Source organism: Antedon mediterranea, chromosome 4 (genome assembly GCF_964355755.1).
Source record: "Antedon mediterranea chromosome 4, ecAntMedi1.1, whole genome shotgun sequence".
Lineage (NCBI taxonomy): Eukaryota > Metazoa > Echinodermata > Crinoidea > Comatulida > Antedonidae > Antedon > Antedon mediterranea.
The window spans coordinates 24,342,818-24,362,784 of NC_092673.1; the positions used below are offsets into that span (position 1 = coordinate 24,342,818).

General features: G+C 29.9%; 1 protein-coding gene across 1 annotated transcript in view; it reads left to right on the forward strand.

Annotated features, from left to right (window-relative positions):
* Positions 1 to 19,967, forward strand: part of LOC140046985 (potassium channel subfamily T member 2-like) — a 103,272-nt gene that overhangs the window by 61,360 nt on the left and 21,945 nt on the right. The window contains exons 2-13 of the mRNA XM_072091774.1: positions 3,036 to 3,115; positions 6,475 to 6,574; positions 7,202 to 7,231; positions 7,613 to 7,642; positions 10,503 to 10,611; positions 10,816 to 10,890; positions 12,445 to 12,528; positions 13,124 to 13,218; positions 14,338 to 14,518; positions 16,700 to 16,864; positions 17,394 to 17,530; positions 17,926 to 17,989. Coding sequence (XP_071947875.1) covers positions 3,036 to 3,115; positions 6,475 to 6,574; positions 7,202 to 7,231; positions 7,613 to 7,642; positions 10,503 to 10,611; positions 10,816 to 10,890; positions 12,445 to 12,528; positions 13,124 to 13,218; positions 14,338 to 14,518; positions 16,700 to 16,864; positions 17,394 to 17,530; positions 17,926 to 17,989 — 1,150 coding nt within the window. The remainder of the gene's footprint in view (positions 1 to 3,035; positions 3,116 to 6,474; positions 6,575 to 7,201; positions 7,232 to 7,612; positions 7,643 to 10,502; positions 10,612 to 10,815; positions 10,891 to 12,444; positions 12,529 to 13,123; positions 13,219 to 14,337; positions 14,519 to 16,699; positions 16,865 to 17,393; positions 17,531 to 17,925; positions 17,990 to 19,967) is intronic.

Genomic DNA, 19,967 nt, shown 5'->3' on the forward strand with positions numbered 1-19,967 from the left:
TCTAAAAATGTAATGAATGTAATAAATTAACCTAAATAATATAATACTTTTATTCTTGAAATATAATATATGTAAATTGCATTTTGTAAAATTAATAAGCAAAGTTTAATCAAATACTAAATAACAAATGAATAAAAATATTATTGTGGTTTAATGGATGTAATTATGCAGAAGTTACGAATATTAATGTATTGCCTGATGACACCAGGCGTTATAATAATCTGAATATACATAAAGTACATGCTTAATTTAACCCAAGGGGTTTTATTGGTGAAGAGGATATTAGTACAGTGATCTGCTATTTTATGTTGAAAACAACTACATTAAAGATATATTGCCCCACTGAAAAAAACATTTTTATTTTTTTTATGCTAATTTAATGTCATGTAATTGTTATTCACAAAAAAAAAATCTTATTGTAATCTAAAGCAAAATAAATTCATATTGACTGATATTTATTAAAACTGCAAAATGGCCTATTTAAAGTATTTTTTTATTAATCTTCATTTTTCATGTTTTTCTGGGTCAAAACATCTTTAATAATATGCTTGGTGTATAATTTACATTTTTTTTTAGGAACATGCAAAATAATTTCAGCTTCAGTATTTCCTTTACCATTTGTACCCAATTCCACTTTAGATCTATGTTTTATCTAACACCAAGTGTGATTCCTGTCCTTTTCTTTGCAACAGAATAAAAGTATATTTCAAATTTATGATGAAATATTTATATACAGAATTGTCTATTTGGTGTGTGTATGTGTGGGGGATGCTATTGTATTCATAATGACATTAATTATTCATAATTACATGAATAATTAATCAGTAACTATTAACTCAATAACTAAGTTCATTATTGATTTATGTATTTTGCTTTTCAATATCATATTTCTTAATTTTGTTATATATAAGTTAAAGATATTATATTGTATACAATTATTTAATTATGATGTTGTATAATTGAATATGATGTTGCTATTCTGATATGTTTTCTATGGTAACAAGACAACACTCGCATTACTTAGTAATGGTTTCCACAAATAAATTGGAGAAGTATAACTATTGAAGGTTTTTAATCAAACTGAATTGGAAATGGATAGTTGTAAGAAAATATCAATTTTATTTATGACCATACCATGGCAACTCCATTCATTTACAGAAATAACTAGTGTAATAATCTTAATCTCTATCATGTTGTGCTATTTGTCTTCGGTTAGACTTGCGTACACTTCATTCGCATTACTTTTTTTTCCTTGGTACGATATCTATCATTGACTGGTCGATTATGAACTTGCAAAAGATCTAACTTTTTAATCAAAGTATTTGCTTTTAGTCTCTGGTCTTTTAACTCTCCTTAAAAATTCTAACCTATTAAATTGGCTAGAGTATCTTTTACCTAAATATGTATAAATAATATATGTAAACATTTCATAGAATACAGGATTTTTTAAGAATTAATGGAGGAAATAATAATTATTTCCTCCATGATTAAACAAGTGTTTAGTTCGATATGGTTGAATGATTCCAGAGCATCATACGTCATGTTTCTCGCTACTCTTTCGGGTCAGACATAGTAAACACACTTTTTAAATAAATCGTAAAAAATATAAATGTTGAATTTTTTTTATTGTTTCTTTTGCCTATCTAGACTAAACATTTAAGCCTATAATACATGTCAAATAAGCAATTGAAGTGACGGTACCTATCTCTTGTATGTTAACAACGGTGAAAACTCATGAGATAGATTTTGCCACGCACGTGTGACGTCACAGCAATTTACGGCGACGGCTTTACTGCGAGCGCATGCAGCGGTATCGTAAATCTTGCGATTGTTCTGAAATCATATGTACATCCCTAATACGTTGTTAAAATATGGTTCTCGGTACAGTTGTCCTTTAAACTCTGTCTACACTATCAAACCAGATTGACACAAAAAGTGTGATGTGCCCAAATATGGTAGTGATATGACATAATCATGTCACATTTTTATCACATAAAGTTGATAGTGTAGACAGAGCTTAAAGCCAAATATAATTCATAATGGGTGTTACTTTGTCCAATATGGTACATTTATTGGATATTTTACGTATTGGCGGCCATCTTGGATTTGACACCCTTAAGCTTTTTTTAAAAAATGGCAACATATTTTTTTCATTACTTTACATCCTAATGACACTAAATCAGCTGGAATTTTGCTTTTAACAAAAAAATGACACGAAATTACATAGTGGCCTACACTATATGTTTCTATGATAATACAATGGTTGATTCAAAGTTGAGTTTAGAGTGAATCTTGTAGTATGTTATTAAATCATAAGGAACGAAATTGATTTTTCTCTTCACTTTTGATGGAGAAGTAACTCTGGTAAAACACTTCAGGATGTATTCTCAAGTATTCCCTTTGATTTGTTAAGAGAGTAAACATACAAACAAAGGCTATTTAAAACATAAAAGAAAAATCTATATTATAATCATTATAATATTTTAAACATAGATGATAATCGATTAATATAAATTACTTTATTAAACAGTTGTTTATGTTGTATTATCCATTGTTTATATATTATTACTTGAATACTTTCAAGTATTATTTGTATTCATTTTAAATTTATTTTTATTGATTTTAATGATGGAATAAGAGTAGTTCAGTTTGAGCTCATATCATGCATATTGTGTTCTTTGTAAAGTTATGTATTTTTTTAAACTTGAAGAAATATTATTATTAGAGAGACAGACCGACTTATTTTGGCCTCCTTCTGCACACTTTTGTTCTTTATTATAAATGTTATATGCCTGCAGAGAAACAATAAAAACAAACTTCAATGGTGTACTTCCATTTTTCTGTCCCGCATACATGTCTGTTCTTAAAAAAACGTTTTTCCATAAAGTACAATTGGTGTATTATTATCTAAACATTTTTAAATTATAAAGATATTAGTTACTGAATTGCTTTTATCTATTGATATCTTACAAATTCAATTCAATTATTTTATTCTGTCAATTCTTTCAATTTATTTACACTTTTATATCTTACAGAGTGCGTGTAGAATTCTTCGTAAATGAACAGTCATTTAAGGAACGATTACATCTTTATTTTATAAAAAACCAACGATCAAGTAAGTTGAATGTATTACTTATTATCTATAATCCTAAGTGGTTAATGACATACAAAAACTTGCCTTTATTATTCTGAGTCTGTTGATGTGTGACATAATATATTTATTTTATTAAATCCTGCAAAATATCAAGCCTAAAGCTGTCTACACTCAATCTATTGACAAAAAAGTATAATGTGCCCAAATTTGGTAGTTATATACCCAAATATGGTAGTATGACGTCCATTGGGTACATCACAAAGTTTGATAAGTGTATAAAGAGAGCTTAAGATTCAGAGAATACTCTTTTTGTTAACAGATAATAATATTATTTAATTTAGATGGCATTTTAACTAGTACAGTAGTAGTAGTAGTTATTTTTATGTAAATTTTGACCATTTTTTTAAAAATGATATTTTCTATGTCATTTGTATGTATATTTTTATCTCTCTATCTCCATCTTGGCGGTAATCTTGAAATTCAAATTAATTATAGAATGATATATTATATACATTACTAATGTTAACTTTTTTTATATTATTGCTGTATTTCTTTGAATTCATATTTATGATGGAAATCGGAATTATATTTTATCATTTAAATTGCTTCTGACGTGTTGTCATAGATACCTTAACTTTCATTTAAACATGTTTCTGAAGAGTTGAATTTCATCTTAACGTCATACATCTGGGTATGATAAAATATAAGATAAGCCACTGAATTGTATACGTTTATAAATTGACTGAAAGCAGGCATGTCATGTATCTGTGTTTCTATTGTATAAGATACATGATGCTAATTGAGTAAGTATATGGGTTTATAACATATAAGGTTTCAGATTTGAATTCCACATACATTTCGCTAAAATTACATTTTTAGGTTATTTTTTTTGTATCTTTGTGGTAAATTTAGAATTTCTTTAAATTGTGTTCATCCTGCCTTTTTATGTTATCCATTCATTGTATGTGCAAACACAGAACAAATTTAAATTACTGATGGGCGAGCATACCATCTAGGTTGTGCCCAGATGGACGTTCTTGAATACACAGTAATTTCAGCATAAAAAACTGGAGATTTCAAATGTACATACCGCAGGACTATAATACATTAATTGTCGTTTACTGAAACGAATAAATAGACACGATGATTTGTGCAGTCAACTAAAATTAGTACCCTTGGAATTACTTCCGAAAGAGAAACCAACGTTTGATTTTTGGACTCATTTTAAACAAACCCAATTTGTGTTTTGTATGTAACCTTAAGGTTGAGGCAATGTACAAAGAGAAACCATTTTTAAATATTCAGCAACTAAATATTAATTTTTGATTTAGGCCTATAAATAATATACCACTAAATACAGTAAAACATTTGCGATTTAATACTCTGTTAAAACTGTCTCTGTCATAGTCGATTGAAATAGTAAAGTACATGTGATGATACACCAGTACGACGTTTATTTTGTTGTATTATTAATTAATACAAACGTTGAGAAGCAACTGTCAGTAAATAGTTTATTTGTATATTATGTGTTCATAATCTAACAGTAGGGCCGCCCACACTTAGTTTATTTGTATGTTTGTCTTCAACATTATGATTCTGTACTTGATTGAGCTGTTAAACTGGTTTTCAGCCATTAAAAACAATTATCGTAGAAGGAGATAGGAAAATGTGAAGCATCCTTGTATTATTGTGTGCGGGTATTTTTCAAGATGGACATCCATTATACAGTTTATACAATGATCGGAAAACACCCCTATTTACGGCAAATCGTTGAACCTAAATTCGTTTTAATTGTCAATAACTAATTATCAAACTCAATTTAATTAGTAAACAGGGTTTTCAGGTGGTTAAAATCAGTATCGAAAGTACGAACCAACTTTATAATACCATCAAGTAAACACTCTAGAAATAACGCGCGATTTACCGAATTTTGCCCTTGCGTAAATTTATATATAGATGGTTATAAAAACCAGAGTTAACATGGTTTGATATTGTATTACCCATTTAGAGCTTTAGTACTAATGTCACTAATCAATCAAAGTCCATTAAATCCATCCAATAACAAGTCTATTTTTTTCACTTTCCTTTCTTTATAATTATTTCATGTTCTTTTGATGTTCAAAGACTCTCTTTCAGCCCCACATTTTTGTATTTAATGAAAATACTGTAGTTTGTTTGGAGACCTAATTATCAATTTATTCTACTTGATTAAGTCAATGCCTACTGGGAATTACTTAAAGATGTGGTCAACTAGCTAGTGAATATATAATTAGCTAATGATGAGAGGCCTATGACATTAAATTCATGATGAAAACAACATGAAAACTAGACAATTGAATTATGCTATTAGTTGTTGGCATAAACCAAATGTGCTCTACCACATGGTTAATACTGTCTATCACCAGAGATGGATTTAGAAGGAGTGTATTAGCAACAAGGTGTTCAGGGCCAGTTTTTCTGGCATAGCAACATATAAGATGTTTATTTCAAATTTAATTTTGAGATATAATTTAGTTATTAAAAATGTTTTCCTGTTTTATTTCCAAAAAAAAGTGATGAATTTATTCACATTCACAATTTTTTCGCAGCAGAAACATGCCCGTAATGACAAAACTGAGCAAAAACTCTGTTAATTAATTATACCCTTTCATCAAAAATATTTATACTGGTTTCCTTAACAACAATGATAAAATCCAAATTTATCATTTTTCTTAAATAACTGGTTTGGTTTTATAAAAAGCCTTTTTTTTATGCAATCAAGTCAAGTTGCGCTTTAACTCTTTTATTAGTGCAAGTCTCATCAAGGTGGCATTCGGTTACTATAGAAACTTAATAATATTCTTCTTACCTAGAACCTTAAGGAGTTTTTTTTTAATCTAGGAAATGAAAAATTTAGCTGTCTTATTATTAAACAAGAAGACAATTGCGATGATATTTAAAGGAAATAAAATTAGATGAAAATGCACTACTTATTAAGGGAGATCTTTTGTTAAACTTCACTTTAATTATCCACACATGGTGCTATGTTGATTAATTAATGCATACGCTTTTTAACATATAACAAAAGAAATGTACTTTCATGTCCTTTCACTTTCATCTCAACATTATGGAAACTTTAAAATTCAATAATACTGCATCTCATGTGTATCACATGTGATGCCTGTATCACAGGAGGTTAGGTTTAAGGGTTTGGATATTAACATGTTTATTACGGAATTTGCTGAATTTACTGGTTACTGTAAACGTTTTACACCTTCTGTTTGTTTTTTTTTCTCGTATGATAATTTGCTAGAGCGCTGTATTGTTTGCAGTTTATTTTTTTATTACATTTAATAACAATTTCTATTGATTTAAAAAAAAATTGATTTTTTTTCCTACAGCTCTTCGAATACGTTTAGTAAACTGTGTCTTTAAGCTACTTACAGTTATCTTATATTTGATTCGTGCGTCAACTGATCAGGATCCAAAAGCGGTCAAATGGTAACTTTATAATTTGTTTTTAATACAATTTATTTCTTTATCTTATTGATTAATAAAAAAAAAAACATCCATTAAAATTATAAACTAATGGCAGTCATCTTGTTGATTGTGACATCATTGATGAAAGGAGGGTAAAGGCCAATTTTTACAGATTTGCGGTAACACTAAGCGGAAAACAAACAAATATCTGTTACAGGTATTTCTTATGTACCGTTTACACACAACACCGTTTACGCGAGACAATAAATTGTTTTTCCGCTTACCGTTTATACCGCTCGTCTGTGTAAATTGGCCATAATTGCGACATGTGATGGTGGCAGCATATTTTTTTTATTTCTTTATTCGAATTCACAAAAACACAACATATAAAAACAAAGAATGAATTCAGGGTAACACAAAAAAGTAACCAAAGGTCTAACTTATTTCCATTGTGGCCTTAAGGATAAATGAGTAGTGACAATGCGGACTTTGTGATAATGATAAATTTAGGAACAATGTTGGAGTTGTCAAGGTTGTCACCGAGAGGTGACAATAATGGGAGTGGTACATATTGATATGCAAATTTCCAGAATTTATTTTCATTTATTATTGCAAGCTTAAACAAACATTTAAATTTTTATTTTTTAGTTTTGGTTTAGAACATCCACACAACACTTGGTAAGTTAAGAACGAGTATGGTTTATTTTTTAAACTAAATTCATATTTTTTAAGAAAAGAATGTAACCATACATAACTTATGTTAATTTTTATGGAGTAGCCAACCTGCTTGCCTTGTAAATGAAAGGTAAAAAGTTTTTAGAATAAATATTCAAAACGTATTCCGTCAGTCCAAATTTAGAAACATGTCCTGTATAATTTGTTTTTCTATTAATTCAACAAATAAAACAGGAGATTATAGATGCAAGATTTTAGATGCACAACTTAAATTCATCAATTTAAATGTAGTAATGCTAAACATCTGTTGCATAAACAGATATAATAATATTTTAACATAAAAAAATGAATATTTAACATTTTTAAATGTTTTTTCTTCGATAGTACGCCAGGAGAAGCAGATTGCATTTATTGGTAAGTTATTATATTGCTAATAAGCAGATAATGATAATTGAAAATCAATAGAATTATCTACATATTTGTTGTCATGCAATAGTGATTAAATATCACTATATATAAATATATAAATCCAAAGGCAAATTACTGAAAAAATGACAATGCTATGGGTATCAGTGGCTGGATCTCAATGGAGATACAAAAATAAAAAGCTAAATCAAAACGATAAAGTAAACAGCCAGAAAAGTTAGCAGAGCTTTCGGGCAACACTAGCCCTTCATCAGTGCAAGGGATAAATATATATATATATATAAACACAACAGGCACAGAACATGCATTCTAAACAGCCCGGTGATATACTGAAATTGAATTAAATAATTTTAAACGATAAAGATGAGGAAACTATATAAATATATATCTATAATTATCTCGTCACAACATTCCTGCTGAAATAATTAGAAAATGAACGTGATTGATTTTACTGAAGTTTTTCAAGTGAAAGGCTAATAGTTGCATATGTAATAGTCCATTGTTTATTACACATAGAGGATTTAACGGCTCCAAAGAACAATTATTTACTCAATAATTCACTCTAAATATTCGTACCACTTTGTTTAATTACATGAACTCCAAAATAGTAGACTGTTGCTATGGAGATTGGTTTGTTTATTACCTGTCTAAATCGTTATTGTTGCTATTAATGGTTGCTATGTAAAACCATGGTTAACCCATGCCTAACAAACATGCCATTTATCGTTGAACGTAATTATCGACTAAGCAGTATTATGTGCAACATTTCAAATCAATGTGTGACAGTTTTATATCAAAGTGTATGCAATTTTATATCCAGTATTGTTATTGCTAATAAGAGCTAAAGTTCCAGACCAGTTAATTACATCAACAAATAATCTGAATTTGAGCAGTCTAATGTTTTTATTGTCTAAATGCATATCTTCTACAGTATTTACAACACATGCAAAAGTCATATTTATGATCGGTTATTTACAACACCTAAAATGCATATATATTTCTTGTGGCCAATGCTATTAGTTCCTTAAGGCTAGGACATCCACATTTATGGTGGAACCGTGTGGAATTCCCTACCTATTTCACCAAGTTCAAACAAGCTTTTCATTATTTTAAATTATTGCCATCATCTATTTTAATTTATGTACAGCGCATTGAGAGCTTGCTTAGATGCGCTATATAAGAATGAACTATTATTATTATTACAATTTGTCCATCAAATCCGCTTATCCCGATGTTGCATACAAAATCCCATGGGCTCATCCTGGTGGGATTCCACTGCTTCCGGATCGATCTGGATCCAGATCTCTTTTTTATGGGGATATATTATCAATCTTGCTCAACACTAGGTTCAAATTCTACAAATTCCACGTATGTCCATGCAATGGACACTTTATTATTGTTGACTATAATTCTATGTAGAAGAAAAACATAGCATCAACCTGCATACGTCATTGCATGCATCTCAGAAATTGCTCCAATAATTATTAGTAAAAATTAATAAAATATTTTATTCTACTTTTATTGACCGTTTTGTATAAGTTTATACATGAGACTTGTAATCAATTCATTTTTATTATTATTGACAAGTTATTGTAAGTTTTAAAAAAAATATGATAGAATATTTATTTTCTACTGTAATATTATTTGTTTGTATATTGTATTAAACCATCATTCCACACATTATTATTATTAAATATTATATTGTTGTTATACTATTACTGTTGTTGGTCCGTAGAGGGCCTAATCTGAATTTCCTCCATTTCCAGTAAAGCTTAAGGATGATAATTACTACAGGCCTTGTCTTTTAAAGCAAGCGAGTGCTTTTAACATTTACAACATGCTTAAATTTGGTAAACTTCTACAAACCAAAATACAAACAGCACACCTACATCATCCCTGAATGTATTGAGGAGTGCAGTTTGTACCACACCTATAATTTTCAAAAGTCAAGGCCTGTTACTACATTTACCTTTTACCTTATAATCATCCTTCAACATTTGTTGTTTTTCACAAGGCCATTTTACATAAAAAAACATTGATGTACAAAAACAATTAATCTTTAGTAACAAAAAACAGAAGTATTTTCTATTTTGATTGATTACATATCTTTTAATAAACGAGTATATGCCATGTAACCAAAGATACAACATGCATTTAATATAACCATCATTGTTATTTTCATCCTCGTATTATTGTAAGCAAGTAAATTGTGTTTTTTTTTACAATGCGCGCATTACATAAAAACATTGATGTAAAAAAAAACAACCTTTCGTAACAAAAACAGATAATTTAATGATCTGTCAAATTGGATTGAAAAATTGCTCCACAAAAACCGGTTTAAAGAAATGTCTACACTATCAAACTTTATGTGACAACAAATTTGATGTGCCTATATAGGGACATGATGATGTCATATCACTACCATATTTGGAAATATCACTACCATATTTGGGCACATCACACTTCTAGTTTGATAGTATAGACAGCTAGCTTAAGAACTGTTCTTAGAAATCAAACTGGAATCGAATGAAACATTGTTTACGATTGGTTGTTTTTGTTGGTTTTGTCTGTACCCATTTGTGCTGGCAAGAAAGCGTTCTTAAAAAGAACTCTTTTTTAAAACCGTGTTCTTCTGATCAATAGAGATGAGCCCAAAGTGTAAGCTCCCGTCTACCTACAACTGTCTCCATTTTAGTATAATAAAAGAGGTTACACCACACTTTTTAGGCCTAGATGTGTTGAAATTGAGCATATATTATATGTTAATGATCTGTATATAATTCTTTACATTAAACCATGGTTTAACGTAAATAATTATTTACAGGTAGTATTTTGTTTGTTTTTCTAGGCCGGCAATTTTATGTGTTGATCGGAAAGACTGGATGTTTGGATTGCAGTGTGCCTTTGCATTAATTAACTTATTCCAAGTGCTTCTTCTTCTATTTTTAAATTATAAGGTGATTTATTGAATAGTTATAGCCAATGAATTATTTGCTGTAATTCAATTCCACAGTCATCATGTTGCAATTTATAATGTTCCATTAAACTGCTGACACTGCACTCAATGCATGTACATAAATACACATTCACCTTGTCAAATGCATACCAATCCAAAATGTCTGTCTAATTTCGTCTAGAGTTAATTTTTTTCATTTTTGTAGGGAAATATTTTACAACAAATAATGAGCATCAGTATGGTACTGGAAGCGGTTACTACAATACCTTTTGTAATCACAGTAAGTGCTACCAAGAATTATGAATACTCTTAAGGGGACACTTTACAGGAAATGAACAATGGACAGTATATGTGTTTTGACACTGTGACCAACCCCTATTCAGGAGACATCCCTATTTAAGTGGACACTCTCACAGGAAATGAACAAGGGGCAGTATATGTTTTTTGACACTGACCAACTATTCAAAAGACACCCTATTAATGGGTCACTATCTTGTGAAATATACGAGGGGCAACATGATTTGATAAAGAGTGGCCCAGCAATATATATTGTTAACACTTGGCCAACCTCTATTGAAGAGGACATCCTATTTAAAAGACCTGGACCTTGGGATTTGAAAGGCAAGGCACAAAGCTACAACTCCATTTAATGAATTACAGCTTCTATTTTTCACATTAAAATATGTCGGTTCACATACATCCAATATTGTCCTTAAATTATAATTGTAAATTTGATGTTATTTATAAAACTGGATAGATGAATATTCTAACTCTAATGTTGGCCTTATTCAAATACGGGTTCTTTCAATCTGGTTTGTACGCGACATACATAATACTCAATTGTCAACATTAATAAACAGATGAATAACTCTGTATTACTTTGTATGCCCATAATATACATAAACATCTAATCCATTAAGTGTTACTTTCATTATTGCAAGAGATATATTCTCTGCTTTCTACAATACTATCTGTACAGTAATTGATGCATTGGACCTAATATGTAGGATTGAAACTTTGGCATTGTGAAAAAAAGATCATATTGGAGAAATCTTTTGGAGCCATTTATTTTATTTCATATTAGATACATCCTGTGTTAAATACAGTGATGTACAATTATGATGAAATGTTGTCGTCATTACAAATCAAGTTGCTCTATAAAGCTCTGTCTATATTATCAAACTAGTTTAACAAAAAAAGTGTGATGTGCCCAAACATGGTAGTGATTTGCCCAAATATGGTAGTGATATGACATCATTATGCTCATATATGGGCACATCATATTTTTTTATCACATAAAGTGTAGACAAACCTTTAGAAACTGGCTTTAATTCTGATCACTGCATGTGTAACTGCATTAATGACTCCTCTGTATAATTTCCTTTATAAGAAATGCAGCATAATTTGAAACGTATTATAATCATACTGGTATTACATCTGCGTATCTATGATATTCAACTTCCTACTCTTTCTAAAAGAAATTCCAAACTATAGCTCAAATTTCTAATAGTAATTTAAAGTTTGCTTTATATAGCTTTGTAAAAAAAGTGTGTCCTCATTGGCCGTCAATTTGAGTACAGTAGAACCCGTTCAGGGGACACTTTTGGTACCCAATTAGCATAGTGTTAACACATATGTTGTCCCTCATTCTTTACAAAGAAATTGCCTCTAGAAGTGTCACTGAATAAAAATGTCCCAAAGAAGGGACACTAGTGTAAATGTCATATTGTATGTAGATGTCGACATACCAGAAAAGATCAACCAGATGAACTTTACTTTTAACATAAGTTTTTAATTATTTATTATTAAATTATATCTGTTCTTTTATCCACAGGTTGTATGGCCAGAGAGCCATGATCTTTTCGTGCCTGTTTTTTTAAATTGCTGGTTAGCTAAAGAACTTCTGGAAAACTTATTTGTAAGTTATTCACTTTAGTCCTGTTTCTGCTGTGAATAACCAGTTATTAACAGTGTGAATAAATTAACCCCAATTTGTTATCAGCAGAAACGGGAAACATTTTCAATAACCGGTTAAATGGCGGCCTGACAATAATGGTTAAAAAAACACCCAATCGATTCGGTGTTTGAACACAATTTAACTGGTGTTATCGATGTGCAACTTTTCGCTGCAACGCAAATTAACAGTTGTTTTCAGATTGACCTTGAATTAACTACACTGTAGTAATGTTTGAATTGATCGCCAGATCTCATTACATTTATTTCCTAAATAGATTCACTGTGTATTTATTTTCATTACTATCTGCAAAAATAATGGCTGCAAACATTTTTATATTCTCAAATTTGAAAAACGCTTAAAACATAGAATAATTATATGTACATGAAAAGGATGCGTTTTGTTACTATGCTATTATTGAGAATCTGTACGTAAAAAAAAATAATCGGCAATTATTTTGAAATAAATGACATACAGAAAAAATTTAAATTTAACAAGACTATATTCTAGTATAGTTTACAAAAATATTCTTTAATTGTTAATTCTAATTTCATTACAGAATGACCTTCATCGTGTAATGCAGCGCCCTCACTCGGCCTTATCACAACAAGTTTTTATCTTAATAGTTACAATTATGTGTTTGATAATCACATGGTAAGTATCAATCATGTGATAAAGATTATTAGAAATTTAGATCATTTCTATGATGGAGATGTTTGTTTGAATTATGTAAGGCCTCACCGGTTCCATTAATTAGACTCGGTGAACTAAAAGTTTTGAAATTAGCAGTATTGATTGTATTGTATCTTGAGAATTGAATGTATACATTACATGCGTTAACATCAAAGCTCTGTCTACTGCCTTGTTTATTATGACTGTCTGTATTCAGAACTCATACATCAAATTACAATACAATACAAAATGCACTTTGGAACATTATGGAATTCCATGGCTAACTTAATAACATTTTTTGTTAATTTTAATGCCATTAAATAGTTATCCACAAATTGGATCGAAAAAATAGTCAAATTTGCTGCCAGCCAACAGGTTTTTGGTTTGATTTATTTTGTCATTTTATAAGGGAAACATTTTTTTGTATTTTTTTTCTACAAAAGTTATTTAATTGATTAAAAATACCAATTAACCTAAGTCTGATTTTATTAATCTTTTTTTTTTCCATTTATTCATTCATCCATTCATTCAATCTTTTATTTCGGAAACTCTGGTCTATAGAAAGTAAAAAATTACATATAAATGAAATAAAATAAACACTAATTACTACTACTCATCTCAGGATGAAATTCCACCTGCATCTTCGACTTAACTAGGACGTTGCTTATAATGTTTGAAAAAAACAATTCTATAACTTAATGTCCAGTCAAAACAGTATTTGATTTTTGAGATATGTTAGTAAATTGTTGTCTGGAAAACTATGCATTGATTTCTATTGCATTTCATTTTTTATTTAATTAAAATGTTGAAAACATTTCAGAAGCAAGAAATCACTTAGCTTGCGGCCGTGATAATAGTTTAGCAGTAAAATATAGTTGTCGCTTTCTATTAGAACATGTAGCAGTATTACTTTGTATTGTCATAATGCCCTATGTATAAATGCAAAACCTTCTTTAAACCTAGATGCAGTATGTAAAGTTATGGCATGTTTGATCTAGTTTCAACTATCTGTTAAAATTCATTAAGGATCAGTATTTCAATTATTCTCCACTGTATTATGAATAATTATTAACACACATTACTACTTGTTTTTTCTTGCAGTGCATGCGGTATTCATCATTTAGAGAGGGCAGGCTTGGAGATCACTGTATTCGAGGCTCTTTACTTCACCGTTGTGACCTTCTCTACAGTTGGGTATGGTGATATTAAAGTAGAAATTTGGCCATCGCAACTCTTTGTAATCTTAATGATAGCAGCTGCACTTGTTGTCCTACCAGTTCAGGTAAAATAACACAATTTTAAGTTTTATTGTCAAAAACAACTGTATTTATATTAGGCTTTTAGAACTCGTAGCTTTTCTTTCTTTTCATCTCTACTGTTAATTAGCAAACTTAAAAAACCAGAACTAGACTCCAACTCGACAGTGACATAAGAGCATAGATTTTTTAGCAAATGAACAGAACTGAAAGAATCAATTGTTCAAGCACTTGTGTGTACAAATTAAACTGAGTGCAACTAATACAATTGTGTGTTACTTTGAGTTGCCAGTTGCATTCAGTTGCACATCAAACTAGTTTGATAAAAAAAGTGTGATATACCAATATATGGTAGTGATATCCCCAAATATGGTAGTGATATGCCCAAATATGGGCATAAACTTTCATAGTGTAGACAGAGCTTAAGCCTACATTTATTTGCGAGAGGCAACATACATTCTAATTTGCTGACTACTCTGTTGCCATGCATAAAAACACAAGCACAAAACTTTTCAGTAATGTTGTTTTTACCAACAACATAATACAAAATAAAAAACAATGTATTGAATATTTTAATTTCAGATAATATTTATTTAGATAATAATGAATGAATATATACAAAATAGAAAAAAGATATTAAAGTGAACATAGATAAAGCAGTAATTGGTAGTCATTATTATCGTGGATCCCTTCTAGAAGTTAAAAACTTGTCTCGTAGGGACCCACAACAAAACACATTACTAAAAAAATAAAAATAACCTAGAATATATAATTAAGGATAAAAAATTACAGTATAATATTACATAACTAACATCTTCTTTATAAAAATTATTTAAATTATATTTCAATAGTTTCATGATAATTATAAATGAAATAACTACCGATATTGGTAAATGAAAAAAAAAATATGTATACATAAATTATAATTCCAGTATATATATAGTATATACTATATATACATTATATATAGTATAGATTAAAGATTGCAATAATAAACAACAACTAATATTTTGTGTAAGACGTAAATAGTATATGAGTATAAATAATGATAATAAGCATATTAACTAAGCAGTATAATATTTAGATATATAATGATTCTTTAACTTTTTTCGGAAAGTAAATAATGATATTGACGTTTTGATATTTGGTGGGATATGATTCCACAAATTAGGACCTGATATAGTTATAAAAAATTTAGTTTTAGTAAGTCTAGCAAAAGGAATGTTTAAATGAGAAGTTCTTAAATTGTAATTGTGAAATTTGGTACGTTTACAGAGCATATCAATCATAGAAATAGGAAGTTGCATCAAATTTCGTAATTTCTTTCATTTGATTACCTGATACACAAGCAGTATCGCGTCTAGTTAAACATCCTGTTGTATCGCGATCTTCATCACTATAGGATATTTGGGTTAAGTTAATATATATGGGTTAAATGCTATGTTTATCCTGACACAATACTGAGGGATTTTTGTTGTGATATCATAGGAGAGTCAGCTGCATTGATTACTCAAATAATTATCCTTTAGATTAGTCTCCCAGTTTAATCAAACAACTATCATTTTCAAATGACATTGTTGGAAATAATGTAGTTCTAATGTTTGTCTAAATTCTAAGATGAGGCAATTTCCATTTCATATCTGATTATGAAAGATATTCTTTGCCCTGAAAACATAACTATTCCAATTTGTCAGATTAGTTTTGAATGAAAATAGGTCAATTTATTTTGAACCTTAACTAACAGAGACTGTGATTTGAATTATTACAAACGATAAATGAAAACAAGATGAAAGTATGACATGTTTTCAATAGAGTATATATCAATTTCAAGACAATTAATTACTTTTATTTAGGCGTATTGCCAAAGATTGCCAATAGTGAATACATACACAAGACATTGCAAACATATGATGTACATAAACACAGTCTTTTCAGGTTTTTTTTCATGTTACCTATAAAATAATTACAAAACATATTGAGCAGCTCAGAGAACAGTAGCTGTTCTGACATATTGAACACTCAATATTGCATCACCTTTATTAACTATAAGCAATTCTACCATGGTTGTTATTTAATTGTTTCATGAATCAACTCAGTTAATTCATTGTCTATAACATTAATTTTGTAGCTCAGTAGTACAATAGTATGTCAACATGAATTTCCTATTAGATAAATAAAAAATAAAATGAACTATATTTACTACACAGATGGAAAAGATGGCATTACTTTTGATAGAGAAGCAAAAACAGGGTGGTACTTACAGCAATCATCGTGCACGTACAGAAAAGCATGTCGTCATGTGCGCATCCACGCTTCATTATGATCTGGTCAACGACTTTTTAAATGAATTTTACGCACATGCCCACTTACAGGTAAATTGGTTATCATTGCAACTTTCAATTTATTTAGTTTCCCTTCTATTTGTTTTGTGTATATATTTTAGGCAAATTGTGAAAGATAACCATAAGCAAATTCACTATCCTTCTTAAAGGTAGCAATCCTGTTCACAAGACAAACATAGACACAATGTACTCTACAAAAACAATGTCTTAAGCCTTGTCTACACTATCAAACTTCATGGGAAAAAAATGTGATGTGCCCATATATGGACATGATAATGTCATATCACTACCATATTTAAGCATATCATAAATGGGTACATCACACTTTTTTGTCACATAAAGTTTGATAGTGTAGACAGAGCTTTATTACAAGTTTTTGGGAGTGAAGTTGTTAATTGTCATTATAAAAATTCCTGACAGAACTTGAACTCGGGACCCTTGGATTGGTAGCCAAGCATCATAAACCACCAAGCCACAACTCAATTGTGACATGACATGCTACATGATGGAGGAAACTTGTACTTGCAGATGAATATATACTTCTTTGATTCTCTTTTAGGACTTCTTTGTTGTAATGTTGACTCCAAGTGAGTTGGAACCAACTGTAAAGTGGCTTCTTCAAGTACCACTCTGGTCACAAAGGGTCATCTACATCCAAGGATCTGTTTTAAAGGACACAGATCTCGTCAGATGCAGGTATTGTAAATGTACAGAATACTCTGGTGTAATTGATAAAAACTCAGTTTGTGTTCTGTACAATATGAACAGTTGTGTTCTGTCTCTGGTTTGATCACAGTATGGATCATTTTGCTTTATTTTAAATACTTTTAAATGTTCAGGTCAAATTAGCATATTATGCTTGTATTAGCTAGTTGGTCAACATAAATGGTTAATTTAATCTCAAAGACATTGAGTCTTGAACTGACAAAGAGCGTAGACCATCTTATATGTTGTAATTTATTTGTGAAAAAAATTTGACACAACATTCAATTGTGTTTTTACGGTTCTTTGTGCCATGGCCATAATTGACCTTACAATCATATTATATATTATTATTGTTGTTATTATTATTTTTTTTAATTAATCATCAGAATGGATCAAGCAGAGGCATGTTTTATTTTGTCACCAAGAAATAAAATGGATCGGATCGAAGCGGTAAGCCAAAATATTTGTTATCCCAGTAGTGAATGATTCCCTCATAAAGAAAAATAAAACATCATGCTGATCATATTCACACTTATGTAATATCATTTCATGTATTGAAATTTATGATTTTTTGATAATGTGTTTGTGTGATAAATTTGTATTTTTATGGTTCATTCTAAATTTATGCCTAGTATTCTTTCTATATCTAGTGTGTCATATACTTCAAAAAGTCTCTCGGTAGCCACCAATCACACATCTCCAATCAATTTCATACAATACAATTTCATATATGTAGTATCTATTAGACGGTAGGCAGGTACATACCCCTATTAAGAAGACACATGTGGGACTTTAACAGAATGCCCCCGTATAATGGGGATGTCCCTTGAATAGAGGTTGGTCATAGTGTTAAAGCATCCACTCAATCATTTCACAGGAAAGTGTCTCCTTAATAGAGGTCTCCCAAAGTAATTGTTCTACTGTAATATGTGTTTTGTTAGTTCAATATGGTCATTCCACTGCAGTGTTTACTCTTCTACAGTGTCTTCTTCTCTTTCACCAAATAGCATTCCAAAACATTCGCAAAACATCATGTGATTCAATGCCTGTGTACATGTTTTGGCATATATTTGCATAATTGATACCAATATGGTAATAAAATTTTGATCAATAGCTATAAAAACAATGTGTGCTAGAGAATTTTGAATAGTGAAATAAAATGTAATCATCTTTAGCTTTTTATAGGCCTATAGCATACTGTAGGTGTAATGAAAACGTACTATTAATTGTCAACAGCAATATAGGCCTATACGGCATATGACGATGTAAAAGTCATCATCACACAGCTTATTGTAGTTACAGTCCTGAAGCTTAATTGGAAATTCATCATTAACAGCGTAGTTATAGGCCTAAGCATACTGTTGGGCCTAATGAAAATGTAATATTCAATGAGAACAGCAATATAGGCATATAAGGCATAATGACGATGTAAAAGTCATCATCACACAGCGTAGGCCTGAAGCTTAATTTTAAAATTCATCATTAACAGCGTAGTTGTAGGCCTAATGAAAATGTAATATTCATTGAGAACAGCAAGCATAATGACAATGTAAAAGTCAACATCACACAGCGTAGGCCTGAAGCTTAATTGTGAAATTCATCATTAACAGCGTAGTTATAGGCCTAAAGCATAATTAAAATGTAATATTGTTGTAATGAAAATGTAAAATTCATCTTCAATACATTTTTATTGTGCCAAAAGCATATCATCCCCTTCATTATATATATTAGAAGCCCAAAGTGTAAAATTCATCTTTAATAGCATAGAGGTCTAATTAAAGCATACTGAAAATGTGAAAGTCATCAACAATGTTGTTATATCCCTAAGGCATAATGAAAACGTAAAATTCATCTTCAATCTCGTTGTCATTCTGTAGGCTTGTGTAATGTTCATATATAAGGTTTTAATAGACCTAAAAAATGATTAAAAAGTACTATTCATCGTCAGCAGTCTTGTTATATCTTCAAATGTATTTGTTGTTGAATGTGTAGAATAACATTTTGTTGTGTATATTAAAATTCAAATTTTACTTTAAGTACATAAATAATTCTCACTAAAGCCTAAGGTTCTGTCTACAGTATCAAACTGTATGTGACAAAAAAATGTGATGTGCCCATATATGGACACGATGATGTCATATTACTACCATATTTAAGCATATCACTACCATATTTGGACATGTCACAGCTCAAAACATGGCCACTACCACATTATAACAAGCACAAATTAAATTTCAAATTTCACTTTAATCGACAATTAATCACGCACAACCATTTTATGTAAAGTTAAAATGTTAACTGAGAAAAAGGTGTGTTCCTTTACATTAATAACATTATTGACTAATACAGACCATATCATCAAATTTTGATGAAGCATGCAATAAATCCATCGTTAAATTAACGGTGATCTACGGCTCATTAGATTATA